This window comes from Spea bombifrons, chromosome 11 (genome assembly GCF_027358695.1).
Source record: "Spea bombifrons isolate aSpeBom1 chromosome 11, aSpeBom1.2.pri, whole genome shotgun sequence".
In the NCBI taxonomy this organism is placed as follows: Eukaryota; Metazoa; Chordata; class Amphibia; order Anura; family Pelobatidae; genus Spea; species Spea bombifrons.
In genome coordinates, this window is record NC_071097.1 from 29,108,593 (window position 1) to 29,128,953 (window position 20,361).

Consider the following 20,361-nt stretch of genomic DNA (forward strand, 5'->3'; position numbering starts at 1 on the left):
CTGTCCTCCCTCCCCGCGATACGCTGCCGCTGTCCTCCTCTGCCCCCCCTCCTCGACTTACCGGAGCAGACTCCCGAGTGTCTTCAGGGCCGGCGAGGGACATCTACGCAATACGCGTATGCAACTTCCGGTACCGTTACCGGAAGTTGCATTTGCGTATTGCGTAAATGTCTCCCGCCGGCCCCGCAAGACACCCGGGAGTCTGCTCCGGTAAGTCGGGGGGGGGCAGAGGTAAAACGCTTAGATAACCTCCCGTGCCGGCACCCCCCCCCCCCGTGGGAAGTGCTGGCAGGGGAGGCTGTCTGAGCGTATCGGGGAGAAGGATGCAGGTCCCCTGCACCGCTGCGGGGGATCTGTATCTTAACCCCGCTGCCTGCCCGGCGCCCGGGACTGCATGTCCCGGGCGTCGGGCGCTAGAGCCCGAATATAGGCCGCACCCCCACTTTAAAAACTTAAAGTGGGGGAAAAAAGTGCGGCCTATATTCGAGCCAATACGGTACATACAAAAAGTATGAGAACAACTCAAGCAAGAGCAGACAGTAACTTAATCACCTGCCCTATGGCGCTTCCCTACTCGCGAGTGTTTCAAGTTTTAGCTCCTTTGTGCTATCACAGAGGAAAAATCTCCATCGGCATACCAGTCTTACCCCACAGTCCAAAAGATATTTCCCTGCATGAGGGAACCAACAACTTCTGACATCTGTTCCAGGCTTCATGTACCTTGTCAGCGGGCTGTGCTTGGGATCCCTTTAGGCAAAAGTGAGCAAGTAGGTCGACGTCTGGACTCACCGTTGCACTTGCAGTAATCAAAAGAATGGAGAGATTGCATACAAAGAAGGTTGAGAACAATTCAACCAAGAGCAGAAAAGACTGTCGTACAGTGCATCCTAACTCGGAAGCATCTCAGATTTGTAGCTCACTTGTGCCATATAAGTTGACATATCAGTCGGATCCGGCCCACAAAGGCAGCCCAAGAACTGAAGTGCTTGGCAAATTACCTCTGAATGAGGGTTGTTGTACGTTTGGGGAACTCATAGGGTTCACCACAAGTGCAAAACTTATTCCAGACATGGACCTCCATGCTCACCTACGCCTAAAGGGATACCAACTGCACCCCACCAATGAGGCCTATGGAGGCTGGAATGGATACTTAGGATTGTTGGCTCTGTGCAGGGGGGAGTTACATTGTATTTTGGTTCTGAGCTGTCCTTGTGGGTAAGATCAGACTGATAATTTTTTAAGGTGTTTAGAAATGGAATGATTCAATTTATTTACGCAATATTATTGACATTACATAAAATTCCTTTTCTGTTGTGTGTGTGTATATATACAATGTAATACACATCAAATATTCTGACTGTTCTGCCCTTAAAGTTCTGACCAGAGAAAGCAAAACCTTTTCCTGACTGGCTGAAAACACTAATAAGAAGTCAATCAGTAGGCAGCTAAATTTGAAATTAAAATAATGGTAATAAACCAAGTAATACAAAAGAAATAACCAAGTCACCAAACATTTAGAAATATAGTCACGTATAATGTCCATATACATCTTTAAATGTGATTTTTTTTTAAACTGAGCCTAAATTTCAGCATAATCCCATTAAAATGAAAAGTACACAGGTTATATTCTTCCTTTGTTGTGTGTTAATAATTTTGGTTAGAAGTCACCGAAATGTGTAACTTTGTAAACCGAACATATATGACCAGGAAAAACGAGTAACTGTATTATTTTTATTTTATTGTGCAGGCAGCTAATGGAAAACCAGATTATCAGTGTAGAACGTGGGGCTTTCGATGACATGAAGGAGCTTGAAAGACTGTAAGTAGTCATTAAACACTCAACAACATTAGCATCAGTTATGACTCCGTTTGGAATGGTAAACCTTAAAGATCAACAGAATAGTCATATTGAAACAAAAAGAGATAGGACCCCTGCCCCTTATCATACAACTCTGTTTAAAGAAGATGTAATTGTAAGGGAGGTAGATAAGTAAAATGAAACTTGGGTAAGTAAAAGAGGACATATTGTCCAGGGAATGGTGATCAGAGAAGGTGTTGAGGAATCACTAAGAAGCATGTAGGACACGTGTAGAACAGAATGGATTTAGAAGGAGATTGGACCAATTATTCTAAAATGAGGTTAGATAGGGGGAGGCAATAGACGCTGATGCTTTGGAGAGGGAAGAAGAATGCTGGATTTGTGCTTTAATACAAGTTGAAATACTCACTCACTCACTAGTCAAGTGAAAGGGAAACATGAGAGCCAGTTCTAGAGAGATAACAACTGAAAATGCATTTGAGTTTGTTAGGGAGGACAGGGATTGGAGATACAGGGATGCACACTAGTTGGATGAGTAGAAAGGAAGCAGAAGTCACAGTGTTTTCAACACTTAAAATAGTAAACCTTGAGTTCTGCAGGCAGGTTATAGAGTCTTAAGAAAACTGAACCTGCTGAAAACACTAATAAGAAGCCAATGAGTAGTATCTAGTGAGGTAGAGCATTATGTATCTGGAAAAGGTGATTTAAATGAAGAAATCAGATTGGCATACAACAGCAACATTGAGATCTTAATCAACTTATTGTGTTTAATGTTCTCGGTTCTACAGATTAGTCTAACAAGACAGCCATTCAACATTTCTGCGACTGGATTCCATGTCTTATGAAACATATAAATAATGAAAGGCTACTGTTGATGATTTAGAATGTGTACACATAACTTGCATAAGGCTTTCCATTACATTAAGCTAGTTATTGCCTAAAATGTTCACTGTAAGGTCAGTTATTATTATCTTGCACATAACCAAACTATGGTTAATCAATTTATAAAAAAAGATGTAATTTTTACAGAGAGAGCATTATTTGGAGCCTTTACAACCATTTAGAGAACGCCTTTTAAATGGCACCCATTTTACATTAATCACGTTGTAAATGTTATAATGTGGTTTACACCCATGGCATTAACCAGCTTAATGTTGATGCTATCCCTTCGTTGAATGGTTTACATATAAAAATGTACTTCTATGGAACATATAATCTGCTGGCGGATCCACAAAACACGCCTTTCTCAGTCTTTATAAAACATGTCTTTGTAAAGGTTAGACCCTTTAGTCCAATTCAAGGTCGTGGAAGGTCGTTGTCACTTAAAGACACACATGCAGCATAAAGACACATGGAAGGAGTATGGCTGCGTTGACATAAAAGTGACATGAAAAGGATGTATCAACCCTACAGGTTTAAATGAAGGGTGACAGACCAATACACAAATGCAGGCACTGCTGAGATAAAAGACAAATTGATTCAGGTCACCTTGAGCCCTAATTCTCCTGCGTGTAGGCTTTAACTTTCCAGGATGTATTTGTGTAACCTGCCTATGGAGGCGCGTGAAATAGATACAGCAGCCGGTATATTATCTGAGTAGGAAATTAGCGCCCTGAAGGTACTAAACAGAACTGTGAACTTTGGGTGATTCAGGCGACAGAGTTGGATTTCATTGCTTAGATTATTGAAGCGGGTTGTCAATGGGGTGTTTACTAAAATCTCAAATTCTGGTCCATGTATTTTTTACTTCCACGTATCTTGTTTTGTAGACGCCTCAACCGAAACCAGCTGCACAGTCTGCCTGAACTTCTGTTCCAGAACAATCAAGCACTTTCCAGACTGTGAGTACTAATTAATCTGCTCTCAACTACCTCCATGTGTATAGATAGATAGATAGATAGATAGATAGATAGATAGATAGATAGATAGATAGATAGATAGATAGATAGATGATAGAATAACGTGCCTTTTCTTGGTACGGTATGACCTCTAGATATGACATGCATACAAAAATACCCTTTTCCATATATCACATTGCTCTGTATACAATACTGATGTATGCATATTTTTGTATGTTTTGTATATGGATGTTTATATTTCAGCCACGTTAAAAGTTTTTGTTTAATTTGCCTGTTGATTGTAATGTTAGAGTTTAGAATATTTAAAAATCGTGTTCAATTATTTTTTGTGCTTCTTGGGTTTTTGGTACCTTTGTGGCGTTATTCGCTGGGTTTTCGTGTAGACTTGGCTTGGCTTTTTGGTGTCCATGGGACAATAATTTGGAGGTGTCTATGAAGTGGTTTGCTGCACCTTTATGGGTTCATTAAACCAGGAATAGCATATGTTGACCAAACCAGGCTTACTAACCCTTCTTATTACACACAGTTCTTGAAATTCTGATCTCCACCGTGATACTGTATCAGATGAATGGATGTCATTCGATTAGATTATACACACACTGCTCTTTTAAGCAGGGCGGGGTTATTATTAGGCCCCTCCTCCTTAGTCTCAAGCAGCACCCAAAACCATGTTAACCATTTCAGCCCCACTGTAGCACTGAAAGGGGTTAGGCAGAAACAGCACACAATGAAATGTACGTTGGATAACCAATTCCGTACATAACGTCTCAGTGCTGTTTTTCCTTTCGTGGTTAGTAGTCTATTATTTCACGATATTATTTACAAGCTGTGACTCTGGTTATGAATATAACATAAAAATTATATACAGCTGTTCGCTTTTTAAGGTTTCCTCCGTTGTTTTCTTCACAAAAAAAAATGTATCGTAAGTGTCACACAGTTTACATTGTTCTATAAAACTGTTGTTATTCAGCTGTTTACAATCTGCATTGTGGTTTTTTCTTTATTTTGTTTTTGTAAATAGCGTAGTAATAAATGGTTTTGTTAAATTACATTGTTACTGGTTACATTTTAGCACCAGAAGAATTCATATCATATGGTTCTAAAATGTTGTGGCAGTGAAAAGCCGTAAAGATAGAATTATATCAGTGCGAATGCAGAATGCAGCAAAAATCGGATGGCTTTAGCCGCAATGTATGAGTATTTCGTTCTACCCTCTAGAATAGATGAACTTTTCCGGGGCCTGTTGTCAAAAAGAGTCCCAGGTTGCGGAAGTCATAGGTTCTCGGATTTTGACAGATACCTGTGCAGTTTAGACCCATTTTATGCTCTGACTTTCCCCATTCTATGGCTTACCCTCTTCTACAACACTGTGTCCAGAGAAACCTGTATTATAAATTTGGTCCGTAAAGTGGTTTATTCTTAGGTGATGTCAACGAGACTGCTTCTTGTGGACCGATACATTCCGTTCCATGGCTTGGAACAATCTGGAATCTTATAGAATTTTATGATCTATATAACAATCTTATGGAATAAATTGGTAAACATCTGAAATAGCGTAAGCAATGAAAAAATCACTAGAAATGAAGTTTAAGATTAAAATCTGGTGACATTATTTAATGTCTTCCTTTTTAGGAAAGAAAGAAATTGAAACGCATTGACTAGGTCGACTAAATGGTGTTACACTATGAGATACTTCTCCTTCCGCAACACATCAACCAGCAATATAGGGATTTATACAATCTCACTTTGGTGATCCATTTAATTTGAAGGATGTCCTGGGACATCCCATTCCATGTACCAGGACATTCTTCAAATTAAATCACCAAAACTTGTTGTTAGCTTTGACATCTGCCGGGCCTGGGGTCTTCTTTCCAAATGCCAGTTTGACTTTAAGATTTTCTACTGAATCCTGTAGCTCTTGCACAACTTTTCCCCTCAAAAGAACCTTAAAAAAACCCACTATTCCAGAAGTAAATGTTAAGTTTGTCTTTGTTATTGCAAAGGTTGTGACTTCATAAAAATATGAATTTTTAATTTGCGATATGAGTCAGGCTGGGTGTATTTTGTACTCATCCTAAATTGTTTCATTGACTCCATATCTGGATAACCAGCATTGGAGTTTTGTATGCCGTGTGATGTTGCTTGTAACTTCTATGCTTAACCAGTACGGTATGTGATATTTGCAGACATTCAGAGTGTGTTAGCTCTGCCAGCCGTATTTTTACAATATGTTCACGGTGGAAAACGCAGCCAGTTGCCTAGTCATGCTCATTACATATCCAGCACCCTCGTTCACTTTTCACCTTCTGCTCAATTAAATTCCATGTAATTCTGCACTGGTGATGACCCATTAGGCACTGCTCCAGTACTCTGAATACTCCCATGTGCCATGAAAACCCCATACACAAGGAGACAGCGGTTTGTAGGACGCTCCGGCATTGGACAGGATTAGTTTAAAACACATGGTACATGTTTTTCAATCTTCTTTGGAGTTTCACGTTGAATAACATTGAGATATATATAAACGCTGTGATGTTTTGCGCTGATTGACGAGGAAGGTGTTAGTGACTTCCGCTATGTGTGCGGCTGCTTAAGGTGTTTAAATCTCTCCGCTGTGCCAAAGAGGTATAAGTAAAACATCGCTTATAAATTCTTCTTTCTGTAGCAACTTGACAAGCAAAATGCAAACATCAGATATCCAGCTCTTTATGAAGCCCATTTCTGTATACCTATACAAAACATCGAATCAAAGGGAATAACTTCTCCAAAACGTAGGGTTTAGCTGTGATGGAACTACTGGACAATCGGACAAATGTAGCTTATGAGTATAATTCGTGTTCCAATTTTACCTTTTTTCGTTAATTTAGATTATATAATGAATGTTTCCCATTAAAACAATAACATTCCTGACGGCAACACAGTTTTCATCCTTGAAAGTCTCGTAGAAGATTCTCCTTGTATATGAGTCGTAGTTGCTCACTGCTGGTTTGTATGCGTTTTGGAGTATATTAATAATAAAAAAAGTCATCCTGTAGTAACCATGGTGAATAAAAGTAGCTATTCTTTTGTTATTTCTTTTGGTTTTGTTACAGTGTTTGTCTTGTTTGCTACTGGCTGAGCTGAGCTCTTGCTGGGTTTCCTAAAAGGCGATGTCATAAAGAGCAGCTGTGGCACCGGACAGTGGAGTCCTACATCGCCTCTACTCATACATGGAGGAGGGTATTCTCCTCATCTTCTATTATGTGAAGCATTGGCATGTGTCCTGCTGGGTGTAATTAATGGCTTACCCTTCCTGTTATGTTGAACGACATTTCAGGGTTTGCCAATGCTTGAAAAAAAATCACTTTTAATATTTAATAAACCATATTGTTTAGATGTAATATCGTGTTTATAAGAGACCTGCATTTCACTTTGTGTTAATCCACCTTTTTTTATCCTAACCATGCATCCAAAACTTTTTTAAAATGTGAAACAGGAGAACATTTCTAGTCTGAATCCTGCCAAAAAGGTTTAACAAAATCATAGAGAATGGTCCCATTCCATCTATAGCATATTCTTCAATTCCTAGTGGTCAACGTAGATGGTCTTACTACACTTATTTACTTTTTTGAAGAGACCTTACATAATACAGATGTTCTAAAAATATCAAATTGTAATTTTAATTTAAATGTATTTATATATATTCCCATTATATTAACAAATACATCTAAACTTTACTTTTTGATAGTTTGGAGATTGTAATTAAGCTTATTTGTCCAAAAACACACAAAGTAAGCATTATTGTATTATACACATAATAACCTAAAAAGTATTGTCATTTTGATTATGATATGGGTGCCATATTATTACGTAGGGTGGTTAAAAATCATAATTTGAAACAGTGATCTGCTCCTCCAAGATTCTTATTCTTTTGTGACCTTGTGTGCTTGTCGACTACTGTTGTAAAGAGGGACATAGATATAAATGAGAAGATAATGTATCGCCTGTTAAGCAGGAGGAAAAACTAATATATGGACATTACTGGCCATTGGCATCTAATGATAACACCAGAAAAAGGAGGTATACCTCGATAAGCCTAGGCATGTCTTTAAACAACAGTAAATTTCCTTACCCCTGAGAAAATACTTAACACATTGTGATTACGGTCATTTGCTAGTCTCAGCTGGATATAATACCAATTATTCCTACTGAGCTAACATATTTATTTCTCTATTGGGTCATCACCAATCAAAAGTTTGCAATGCTCAACCGTAAATATAACACTTGCATCCCTACTCTGTCTTCTTCATACTTTGCCCCATCCTTATCCCGTGACTTTTGTTAAATCTGTTCCCACTTTCACACCATAAGATTCCGGGATCTATTCGTATAACTAGGAGTTTGGAAAAGAGTTAAACATTGCATTTTCACAATGCTTCATGGAAGACCAGCTCCATGGAGCTTATCCTGACAGATGGGCTCAGGTCTGCATAATACATTTTTTCAGTCAGTAATATGATCTTCAAGACATCGTTCATATTAACAAATGTTCAATCATCTGCAAATTCTAAACAGTTCCCATAGGACCCAGACAGGGCATAAAGTAATGTGCCCTCTATTACACTTAATTCACAGCACAGGGAACGGTGGGCTTTGTTAGGGATTCCAACATTTCTGATGTCGCCCATGGCAAGCTCATTTATGTTGACAGGGGCTCTAAGCAGTTATTTTGTATGCCCACTTTTCAAACCTTTGCCGATTTTCAACCAAATCATGTATATTGTAGTTATTTTTACAAAACATCAGAATAATTTATAAATGGGGATCACAATGGACCAATGTGTGTTTCCAACCATACAATCTACAGTGTATTCTGAGCTAGGGTGGCTTAGGGTTGACAGTCCAAGGGGCAGATGGGGGCAGATAGCCCTTTTGGGTGATCAGTTGGCTCAGTATGCCAGTTACATGAGAAATCTTTACATTGTGAACTCAATGCTGTGTGTCTGAGCAGAGCACTGAGATATTACATCATATCTTGAATAGATGGGGGCTGCGGACATACTGTAGGTGTACACTGTATTGACTATTCATGTTTTGTGAATACATTGTGGACGATAGACATATTAATTATAAATGTTCTGTATCTGGCTACATCTCCCTCTCTCTCTCTATATTATATATCTCTCTGGATTTCTTGTGCTGAAGAATTTCCCCTTTTAGATATGTATGACTCACTCATATAATTTTTTGATGAAGCTGTGATTCATCATAACCATCAGATGCAAAATTCCTTCCAACTATGTGGCTGAAACAGTGTTGATCATACTCTAGGTCACGCGGTCTTGTGTTTACTTGTAATTGATAATCAGAGCATCAACTATTTCGGGTTCTCTTGTGAACTACAAACCCCATCATTAAAAGCTAGTTAAAAGTCCACAAAACCTGGAATGGCTGATTTACTTTAATGGCTAGGAAGACATCTGCACAAAACAAAAATTTGGAGCAAAGTTATGCAAGGTCGAATTCATGCACAAATTTCTGGTAACACATTGGTTGTGTTATTTAACCCTTTGTGTAGCCCTGGAGCAGTGAGTGACTCAAAATGATACTTTTGGCAGAAGAATTGAATTCCTTTTTTTTTTTGAAAATAACGTTTTATAAGGCACCCTCAACCCAAAAGGTTAATTGTGTAGGATTATTTTATATACAAAATGCCATTCAATACATAATCCCCACATAACTAAATGTTGTTACTGGTTTGTGACCTTTTCTGCTAAACGCTAATGAAAAGCCTGGTGTCTAGGTATTCACAGATGTGTGTGTATCAACTCTAATTGGCAATTATGACAATGTAACAATGTTCTGAGACATTATAGCAGATGGGAGGTTTTACTTAAAGATCATATATGGGGTATAAAATATAGCAGAAATCCCTATTAATTGTACTGAATCTGGTTTATTAATGGTATTGTATTCAATGTCACTCTTTGCATTATTGTCAAATTTATTAAAACCCTGTTATTTAATTTAATCTATTTATCTTTATATTATATATCCCTCTGCCTAATCATTTGAGTTGTGCGTATAGGGTAAACAATTTACTTTGTCTATTAGGCACCATTGTGATTAAAGAGTAAAATAACACTTGCTATTATCTTATTTTAACATTGAAGAGTCCTTTCTCTATATTGTATTGTGTAATAAAGCTGCTTACTTGATCAAACGCAAAGGAACTTAACTTTTCCATGTTAGGTTTGATTAGTGTCTTCGGAGATAATGTGGAAGGACTGTGGAAAAATTACATGGATGGACTGATGTCTCTTTAATCGATGTAGAGAAAGTCAGGGCTTGTAGCGCAAGGGGAAACACATCATTAAGATCGCTTCCTCTGGTTTTGTCTGAAAGATAAAGGGATGTGAAAAAGTGATAAAATGACTTGAAGCCACCATGAAACATCCTGGCGTCTGAGGAAGCTGTTTCTATAGTAACAAGAGAAGCTTAATTTGGATATTTGCCATCGGTCAGTGACTTTGTGATGATTAGCCTGCTGGCCTTGGGGAATTTGCCTGTTTCATCTTACGGGTTTTGTTTTTCTTTCTTTCCCTTGTCTGTCAAGGAGACCATCAGCCTCTGAGTCTCAGAAAAGAAAGTAGCGCACAAAGGACTAGGTTTTATGTTATGGGATTTAAGTATGGGTAGTGATCTTGATGCTTTTGGCTTCTTGGAAGTGGTGAGAGTTGTGGTTCAAAACAACCACTTTTTGAGGTGATGGGACTTTTTGAGTGTTTATGACCATCAGTTGGCCAAGTCTGGGCAGGGGACATCCTCAAAGTCAGCAGACCAAGTTAAAGTCAGCTTTATGACATCAGCAGCAAAGTTTTAAACTGGCTTTGACACAATATAGAAAAGTCCATCCAAAGACTAGAAAATAAGGTCTTTAATGATTTAATTTGTTAATCACATTTGTAATTCATGTAAACAATTTCACAGCTTGCCCACAATAAGCTGATATAAAATGTATTAAAATAAGGTGCTTTCTAAAAGCAAAAGTTATTACTATCTGTAAAATGTACTTGTGTTATAAAAAAGGAAAAATCCATACAGATAAATGTATGTCTCATTCTAAAAAATATGTTGGTAAATATTTAACTTAATAGTTTTTTTTGCATAACTTTTTTCTTAAGATCCCTGCCATGGGCTGTTTGTCTTTATTGATTGGTTGATCTGAGTTTATGTGTATTATATCCTATTATATAGCTCATTAAGCTAGTAATTGTATGTATATATATATATATATATATATATATATATATATAATGGAATTGATGGGTGGTTATTCTGTATCATTCCCTTTGTTATGCTCCACTCCCATTATATGAAGGGTGTATAACTCATTAACTAGATTCTGGGATTTAGCCAAGGTTCCGCGCTGATATTTCAGTAATGCCTTGCTGGTGAATAGCTGACCCTACGACCTCATCTCGAGCAAGGTTTAATTAAACTGTCAGTTCTGGACAGACCAAGAAAAAGGACAGGGTCCTGTCCAGGCCACTAGGACATTGTCTCCGGTGAAATGAAAAACTGTTAAAAATTGATCACTCTTTTCTTTAAAGAATATGACAAAGGACTGAAGACAGCCTCAGCTTGCTCTGGCTTTACATTTTCAACGCTAAGTAAACTTACACTGTGTTTTCTCTTTTTCTAAGACACCCTTTTTGTTTCTCAAAGACAATCACGTTATCTAACAAGTTTAAATCAATCCCTCTTAACACGGTCGATTCTAACAGAAATCGCATTTTTTCTACTTTCTTTTTGAGTTAAAATGTTTTCACGGGCTTTATGATTTATGTAGCATTACATAGCCTGTGACGCACACAATGCAAGCTGTGCCGATGAAAAAAGCTAGGAACTTGGAATGCTTAAGAATACAGCGTTAGTTGGAACAAGGAACAATACTCACAATAATGGGCAGTTACAAGGGAGTAGATGGTGTGAATGACGAGTGCCGTAGAGCCTGGTGATCGTTTTTCTGTTATATATCTGTTAAAAAACTGTACACTTACGAAAAAATGCCATTTCCTTGGGTGCATCCCCCAAAATCCTGCATTATATTATGTTTCAAATGATTTGGGAGAGGAGTTGGGGGGTCTGTGACATACCCATCAATCAGTCTAATCCAAATCATCCTCTCCCAATCACAATGATAGATGCGTCACCCCGAGCTACAGGATAAAAATATATTTTATATTCAAAACCCGCAGTTCTAAAAAATCTTTGAGGGGAAAAACGTTATCCTTTCCCAAAATGAGATAATCCACTTCGTGGTTGGTTCATAAAGAGAGTCAGATTCCACATCAGTGACTTTGTTATAAAACAGTTGTGAGAACACCTGTTTACCTTTCTTAGATATTGTATAGTAAATGTTTCCTCTCTTTAATAGAGTCTCTGAGAATAGTTATTTCCTCCCGTTTAAGTTTTATTTATGTCTCTGCTACTTAGCCTTGACCCTTCTCCTCGCCGAACTTTTACCAAAACAAAGGAATCTTTACAAGATTTGTTGTGGAATAAACATCTTTCTGTCTGGAGGAGTTGACTTTGAACATTGCTTGATTTTTGGCCGTGATTACACCTATCCTCCGGCTGACGAAAGCCTGACATGTACTCACATGGATACATATGACTGGCGAATGTCGATAGCTTAATTGGTTTGGTCTTGTCAATGTTTATACGATCGGCTGAGAAGGCCATGAAATCAAGGCATAAGATACAATGATATGATACAGTGACAATTCTAGGAAACATATCGTGGTCTGTAGGCTCGGAGCAGTGACACAAACTGGTGCGTTCCCATTACAGGAATCAATGGTGAATACATATTTGTTAATTTTGTTTTTTAATGTAGTGATTGTTATGGCGACAAATTTTGTTTTTTGCCCCAAATAGCTTGCTTTCAATGTGTTTCACCGAAAATAAAGTAATAAAGTATGGGCTTTAACTAGTAATACATTTGTTCCATCTCTAACAGTACAATTCTATTTTCTTTTTTTTTTTTTTGGGTGGTTCAGCATCTGGAGTACGTAGTGTGTCTTTATATAAACAATGTTTTAATCTCCAAAAGTTGGAACTAACTCCGACTCAAATTAAATACAATTGTTCTCTTTGGCTACGGAGGTTAGTCAGTTGTGATTCAGACATGGAAACGGAACCCTGCGGGAATAGTTTAGGACACTCGCTGAGGGTGAGCTGGAGAAAACATGTATATGAAGAATAAGATACAGAAGAAAAACATTTAAAGCTGCAGTCCTGGGCAGAGTACACGTTCATAAGGAACACGTGCACATGTATAATAATTACTGCGGTGTATTTAAAGAGACTTTAAACCACAAATAAATAAATAAAATAAATGACAGATTTGCATTTTGTGGGACCTGCATAAAGGGACATTACAGTATACCAGGCAGCCAGCTAAACAAAGAATATTTTAATGTGCATTCTTTAAATCTACCAAAAAATCACTTACCTTTAAGGGAAGCAGCTGCATATTGCTTCCAATGTGTTCCAAAGTTCTGCGTCACTGATTGGCTGCATGAAGCGGCCAATCAGTTGCAAGAAAGTGCTCCCATTAAAATCAATGGAGACACTTTTTGTGCATGTGCATTCGACCTCCCCACATGACGTTCTCTGAACAAGCATTGGAGTGGACCGGCAGTAAGTATGTCGCATGCATGATGATGTGTTCAGCCAAGCTCCTGCATGGCAAGTAGCCGAAGTACAGGTAATGGGGCAAATGCATATGGGAGATTTTGCAGAATCCCCCATGTATTTGCATGGGAGACACTGTGAGAATTTAAAGGGACTACTCAGCGATCATATGCATTAAAGTGTATATGATGGCTGGAGCATTCCTTTAAACTTGTATACCAGTTCCCTCCTTATCTTACAGGTTCATTTAATGAACCCAGTAGGATACCGGATGTGCCGTAGGCACACAGCTCGTATGATGTCAGGGATATGTACAGTGCTTTTATTGTGCGTTTAGTATTCAGTTAATTACTTTTAATGGTCTGTATATGTCTTCTGATCTTTTTAAAATAGGTTTTATTTTATTCTTTTTGGAGGAGGTTCTGGTGTGCCCACATATGCAGAACATTGTAGTCATATTATGCTTATAAAAGAAAACTAAGAACGCTAGGCTTATGAAATCTCCACCCCTTGTCTTATTCTTGTCTTATTCTATCTTAACCTTGGTCACATAAAAAGGGCTCTCTTCTCGTACTGTAACAGTATTTCTTAACGTGTGTTAATGTTATTGTCAATTTTATTGTGATAGTGCTATAGAATCTGTCGGAGCTCTATAAACAATATAATATTTCCTTCATACATGCCAAAAAGAAGCTGCCCAAAAGGTTAGTCTTATTTAAGTAAATCTTGATATTGCTTTGGAGAGTCGAAGCGGTTACAATCAACCTAGGCACTCCCTATTAATTTCCTGAACATATTCCAGTAGTCTAAACAACTGCGTTTCTCACATATCTGAGAGTTATATGGCAATTAGTGCGAGAATCTGATTTTTACAAATCAAATGTTACAACATAAATTGCTAGTGACGTTTCATTCATGAAACATTCCTTTTGTATACCAAGACTTTACAGCATGTTTCTTTGTTCATTCAGTTTCTAATTATAATCCTTTCGTGTTGGTGATATAGTAGTTATGTTTGTTTAGATCTCAGAATTTTAAATTCCAAGTCTATACGATAATGAATAAAAAAATGAATGAATGAATGAATGAAAAAAAATCAGCACAGACATTCTGTTGGTTGCTAATGATGATAGGACCATTTTTTCAAAGGTTACACCAGAATAACTTTTATAAACCACTGTATCATAAAGAGAATTCTCAGAACATAACTCATTCTATACAGTTTGTGTCAAATGTAATGCTTTAGCCATTGCTATCAGGGGGCATTTTATAACTCTATTGAGCTCTTCAAGATAATTACAATACAAAAAAGAAAAGGGTGCTTTAAACCCTACCCTGACTTCCGTCTCTGTAGGTCGGTAATAAATCCCTGTAAAATCGGTCACACTTGAGTGCATTAGAGTATTTGTCATTGAGTTTCTATATTCTACTTCCACTGAAAAGGTGCTCGCTAAGCCTCCTCTGGGGTGGAGAACAGAACAGAGGACAGACAGTGGAATTCACGCTGGTTACGGGACATGATTTGCCTTCCTTTCTACATCTTTGTTTAGAGAAGTCCTCAGACTTGCCAAGTGCTGGGGAGAGCAACAATTCAGCTGTTTTAAACCAGGCCTATATACTTGGCAATCATACTAAAAGTGGATGACTAATCTAGTCTATGGCTCTACAGGTTTCTGGTGAATGAATACATTATGCTGCCAAAGAGGGCAGAATTCAATTAGGCTGTATAATATAATTGTGTTTTTTATATAGGGCCAGCTGTTATGTGCTGTGCTTTTTAAGAATGCAGTAGGGCCCTGTATAATGTAGTATAGAATAGAGTCAGAAATATGTTGTACTACCCTGTACAGTGGCCTTGAGTGGTTGTTGGACATAATAACATAATTAAAACAGGAAGGACATAGAGTGGATAGTGGAAGTCTAAAATGTCACTGTTGGCTAACGGGTGACAAGCAAGCAAATCCAGGTTCTGTAGCGAGTAAGGTGAGAATTAATGATCCTTTAGCCACACACTGTATGGAAGTTCCATGTTCTGTTCATGTTGATGTTTGCTCATATTCATCAATCTAAAAGTAGGGCAGATACCCAAGTATATTACTTAGTATAGAAATCTGGCTTACAACTAGACTTTGGCACCAACAGAAAGTTTGTGTTTGTTTTCGGGGGAAAAATTTATTTGTATTAGAAGAACTTCATCCATTGACGTCTTTGTATTTGATTAAATTCTTCCAACATTTTCATTTTCCGAAATCCCATTGTCCGTCCGGGTTGGCATTGAAACAAGAATTAAACGTGTAGAAGAAGTTGAGTTAAAATGATGAGATTCTCCTCCTCATTGTGTAGTTAAAATGGCAGCCGCTGCGAATGAATAGACGAAAAATTTAGTGTTCCACGCATTTCGTATTCGGCAAAATTCGGCACAAAAACATATTTGTACGAAAACGAATGTGCAAGTCTACTTACAACACACATTTATCAACTAAAAAGTTACAAACAGGAAACCGGAATGAAAATATGGTTTATCATTGTTGGTTGTCCAGGTGCTAAAACTTATGTTATGCCCTGGGTCATCACTGTAGGAGTTCAGTGGGGTGGTCTATAGGTTTTATCCATCTCTCTGATACCTGAGCCTCCAATGCTTAATCAAGCACCCAACATAACTTGAGGAGTCACCCAAAGTAGGGTTGGAAAAGATACCATGTGATCGGACACCTCCTCGCATCACACTAAGGGTACAAGTAAATGCCACCCAAGCCCTCCAGTCTTCATTAGACAGATGTGAAGATGAGGCCATATCAACTGGGATCAAAACATTGTTCTGGTAGAGGGATCCTTAGTTACACCTTCAAACTTAGACCTCTTGGTATAAAAATACCCCACATAGACAATGTTAGAATTGCATGATCTAATTGCATTTCACTATTTTCCTCTTCCATCACCTACTCCTCTTTTGTTACAATATTTTTTAGCAGTACAATTGTTTTACATTCCTTTGTCTTTTACAGTTTTTTCCCCTAGCCTTTTCTTACTTCTGATGTTTCTCTTCCTTTTTCATCTTTCTTTCGGCGGATCATTCGCTCGAGGGGTACTATGACAGCTTTCTGACTAGAGCATCACAGTGTCCTTTGAAAACCAAAGAAGATGTTTTTTTTTCTTTTGCCTGTTTGAATAACAAACCTTTCCCAGAGCGCAATGAATATACATTGTATTGACATGAAAGACTGCTCACAATTTAACTGCTCCCCAAGATACTGCCAGCCTCCACACTCTTTTTACACTTTCAGCCAGAAATGCAAATGTTTAAAGACCTCGGTTTGCTTTACCTCGGGCCTTCCACTACATCTGCAAAGGATTGACATTCAGACGTGCGTTTGCCTTAACGCCAGCAGACGTATTTATCTCGGGGTCACCGGATCACATCCATGCAAGCTTGTTAACTACTAAACACCTGAGAGACTTTCTCTGTAACGCTTGTGAAAGGTGACCCGGAGGAAGTCAGTACTCCCGTCTTCTGACTTGTTCAAGGGGGGGGGGGGGTTTATTGCAGTAAAATTGGCACTTTATGTAGAAGTGTAGAAGAAAGTGTTTACAGCTACAGGAAGAGGAAAATATATGTTTGGACTGCCAGATGTAGACCATTCCACAAGTCTCATTACATGCAACACTGCTCAAGTTTTTTGTTACCTATGGAGTGGGGGAGGGGGCACATGTGTGTTTGCTGGGTTACTTAAAAAGATGTGACGCGTCTTCCTAGGTATAAGTGTAGCAGCTAATTGAATAGTCCAATCAACAGGACCATTCCGTTGGTTGCTATGGTGATGAGACCACTTTTAAAGCAGGTCTTAGGGGTCCCCAAGGCTTCTTGAAGCACAATAGGGCTATTTGAGACTAGTGCTAATGAATTCTGCTGTTAATGACTTTAAAGGGAAGTCCCATGGAAAAAGAAACATTTTCTTGAGAATAAAACAGTGTTGTATACAGTAATGCTGATTAGCATTGAAGAAAACTTGCTTTTATTTTATTTTTCCTTTATCTACAGACCTGGAGGCGGCCATTGTTGTCAGTCATGTGATTTTTTGGGGTGACTTTCCCTGCTCAAGCACCACACTGAGCTGATGCTTTATGGCAATGCTAATGAAGTCTGTTCCTCCATAGGATCTGATTAATCAGAATGTCTGGCTGTTTGATTGAGAGTGAACCTTTGTATTGTTTATGAAAAGGCAATATGATAAGGAGTTTGTCTAGTAGATTGGGCTAAGATAACACATATGCATGACTGAAATCCAGTTCTTTGCATTATATTATGCAAATACTAGAACCGACAGAGGAAGGGTAGATAATGGGGGGGGGGGCACTTTAAACTTCGCCCCAGGCGGCATTATGCCTTGGGCCGGCGCTGTGCTTGCCATAATAATATAATATTTAATAATAGTATTATTTGGTGTGTCATATGAGCAAAACATCTAGCAGATCCATGCGCAAGCAAATAGCATGTTAGAGAATTTAAAGTGGTCGTAGGGAACTGAAGCATTGTTTTCTATTGTGCTCGCTGTGCGATCCTCGCACTGAATTGACCAGTAAGTATTTCAGGCTGTTAAAATGACACCGGTATATTCTCACCATTATCTCTGTCTACTGCTTTTTTCCTTTCAATGCCAAGTCCAAAACTATGGGAGAACACATAATGCCATTATGCAAATATGTACAAAATCTTGAAAAAGATGAACAAAATGAAAATACTGATAAAAGGAGAAAGGGCCTCACCTGCATATATTCTTCACGCAAGATAACAGCTATGTCTCGGAGAAGAATGGAAAGGTACATAAGAGACACATTAGCAATTGAGAGACAAGTGCTTGAAGACACACACTTCCATATGTATGCTTTCATTGTCAGCTGCTCAGCCAGTTAGCTCTGATCTCATTACTTCCCCAGCAGGGGTCTGTAAATTTAGCTTAAGGCTATCACTCATTAAAAAAGTTCTCTTGAGATTCCTGGCGAGCTGAGAAGTCTGCATTCCAGGGCAAGGTTATTGCAGGCACCTAAAAAAGGGACTCATGCTTTTTGTAAATCAGAAGTATTATGTTTACCCGTAGTACAGCGCTACTGAATATGATTGTGCTATATAAGTCATTAAATAATAATAACTAAAGCTTCTATGCCTGCGTAATCACAATAAATATATATGCCATTGATTAATGACTACCCTCAAATAAGTTTCCTAATTAATATTTTAGGTAAATTAAGGATTTGTGTAAATCAAATTGTGTAATGAAAAATGAACACACAATACACTTGTGTGACAAGTGAACACTTGCAATAGACAACGAAGAGGTCAGTTAAGCCTTACTGACAGCGATAAAGAAACAGAAGAAAGGTAATGACATTGAGGTGGTAGGGAAGGTTTCTCGTTCTAGCAAATCCTTGATAACTCTTGGTCATACCTGAGAACTTGCATGGATTTTTAGTGCTTGTATATTGCGGATCAGGTTATGAATCACCCAGCTGTATGCGGAGATGAATACTAAGCTCCTTATTGACATGTTCTGCAACCTATGATTTGTGCAGCCACGGTGCATGACACGCTTCAACTAATGGTATCTCGAAATGCCAGTTGATAGAAATTAGCATTTTATTAACAGACGCCTGTCACGAATCATCGCTGCGGAGTGCTGTATTTAACGTGTAAATGGGAGCTCTGTATTCTTACCTTTGATCTGAGTAGCCTCTTGGTGCAGGATTTTGTTACAGTCGTGTTTACTTTGCATCAAACCTCGAGACTAAATGCGAAGCCGTAGTCTCGGAATCTAGATGTTTGCGGTGCTAATGGAAAAAAGAATGAAATTGGTGCCTAGGGAGTTTTTTTTTGCTGTACATTATTTGTAGAGACCTAAAGAACCTTGGTAAAGGGACAGCAGCATTTTCACACATATAATTATCATGCCATGTAATTCCGGAGTACTATACTATGACGTTAATATACAATTCCATATTAAACCCAACCATGGAGATCCTGCTAAATAGAGCTTAGAATCTAAAAGGAAGTTGGCTGCAAACTAATGATATGATAGGATTTGTTGTGGTTGTAACATAGTAACCACAACCATTTTAGATGCTCATTCATGTTTTCTACATTATATATTGTTGAAAAAATCAGGTAGATATTTGTCACAGCCCAAGTGGTTGTCCTAAAACGTATATTTCGACTGAATGTGTGTTGTTTTTGCAGATTATAATGGAAGCATTAGGTGATAGAAAATGGGGGCAGGATTTTTAGTTCTGGGGGTCTTGTATGGAGGTACCAGTTGATGTTTCTCCGCCGAACTCCATGGAAGAGGCCTCTTATAGGATAATGAACTAAGTGAGAAAGGTTTGTATGTCTAAGGTTAAAAATTGTACTTCCCAGAGCCAATGAAATGCACTAATGTGTGTGTTCTAGAAAATGTACACACATGCTGGGGCCTAGAACATAAGGGATTTTCATTGAGTGTCAGTGAACTAATAGATGAACCAAAGATTATGACAGTATACAATTTCACACAAAAAGTACTAAGTTGGTGATTGTGTAAGCAGTCAGATGGCTGATCTTCATAGGCATGAAATGTTCCTTTATGCTTACTGTGGTTTGTTTATCAGTTCCTTTTGAAAGATTCCAAGTGGCATATACAAGCCTGTCAATTTTGCAAGTGGGTAGTGTGGGGGATCCTAGGATATTCATCCCAGGAACGCCTCAACAACTTAACTTAAAGATGAACTGTCACATTCCAGATCACCTTCTATATCTCTAGATCACCCCAATTCCTCAATACTGTATATTATATATATATATATATTTTCCATCCATTTCAACATGAATAAAAATTACCTTCTGTTATTTTCAGCTTTTGCATATGTAAGAGCTGCCATCTGGCTGCTCCAACATGTATTTGAAATTGTGGCTCACCTTAACATATTTATTAACATAAATAGCTTTATAGAGGAACCGCGCCATTCTAACCAATC

General features: G+C 38.2%; 1 protein-coding gene across 1 annotated transcript in view; it reads left to right on the forward strand.

Moving 5' to 3' along the window:
• Positions 1–20,361, forward strand: part of SLIT1 (slit guidance ligand 1) — a 122,224-nt gene that overhangs the window by 22,654 nt on the left and 79,209 nt on the right. The window contains exons 3-4 of the mRNA XM_053450034.1: positions 1,748–1,819; positions 3,589–3,660. Of these exons, the coding sequence (XP_053306009.1) occupies positions 1,748–1,819; positions 3,589–3,660 (144 nt within the window). The remainder of the gene's footprint in view (positions 1–1,747; positions 1,820–3,588; positions 3,661–20,361) is intronic.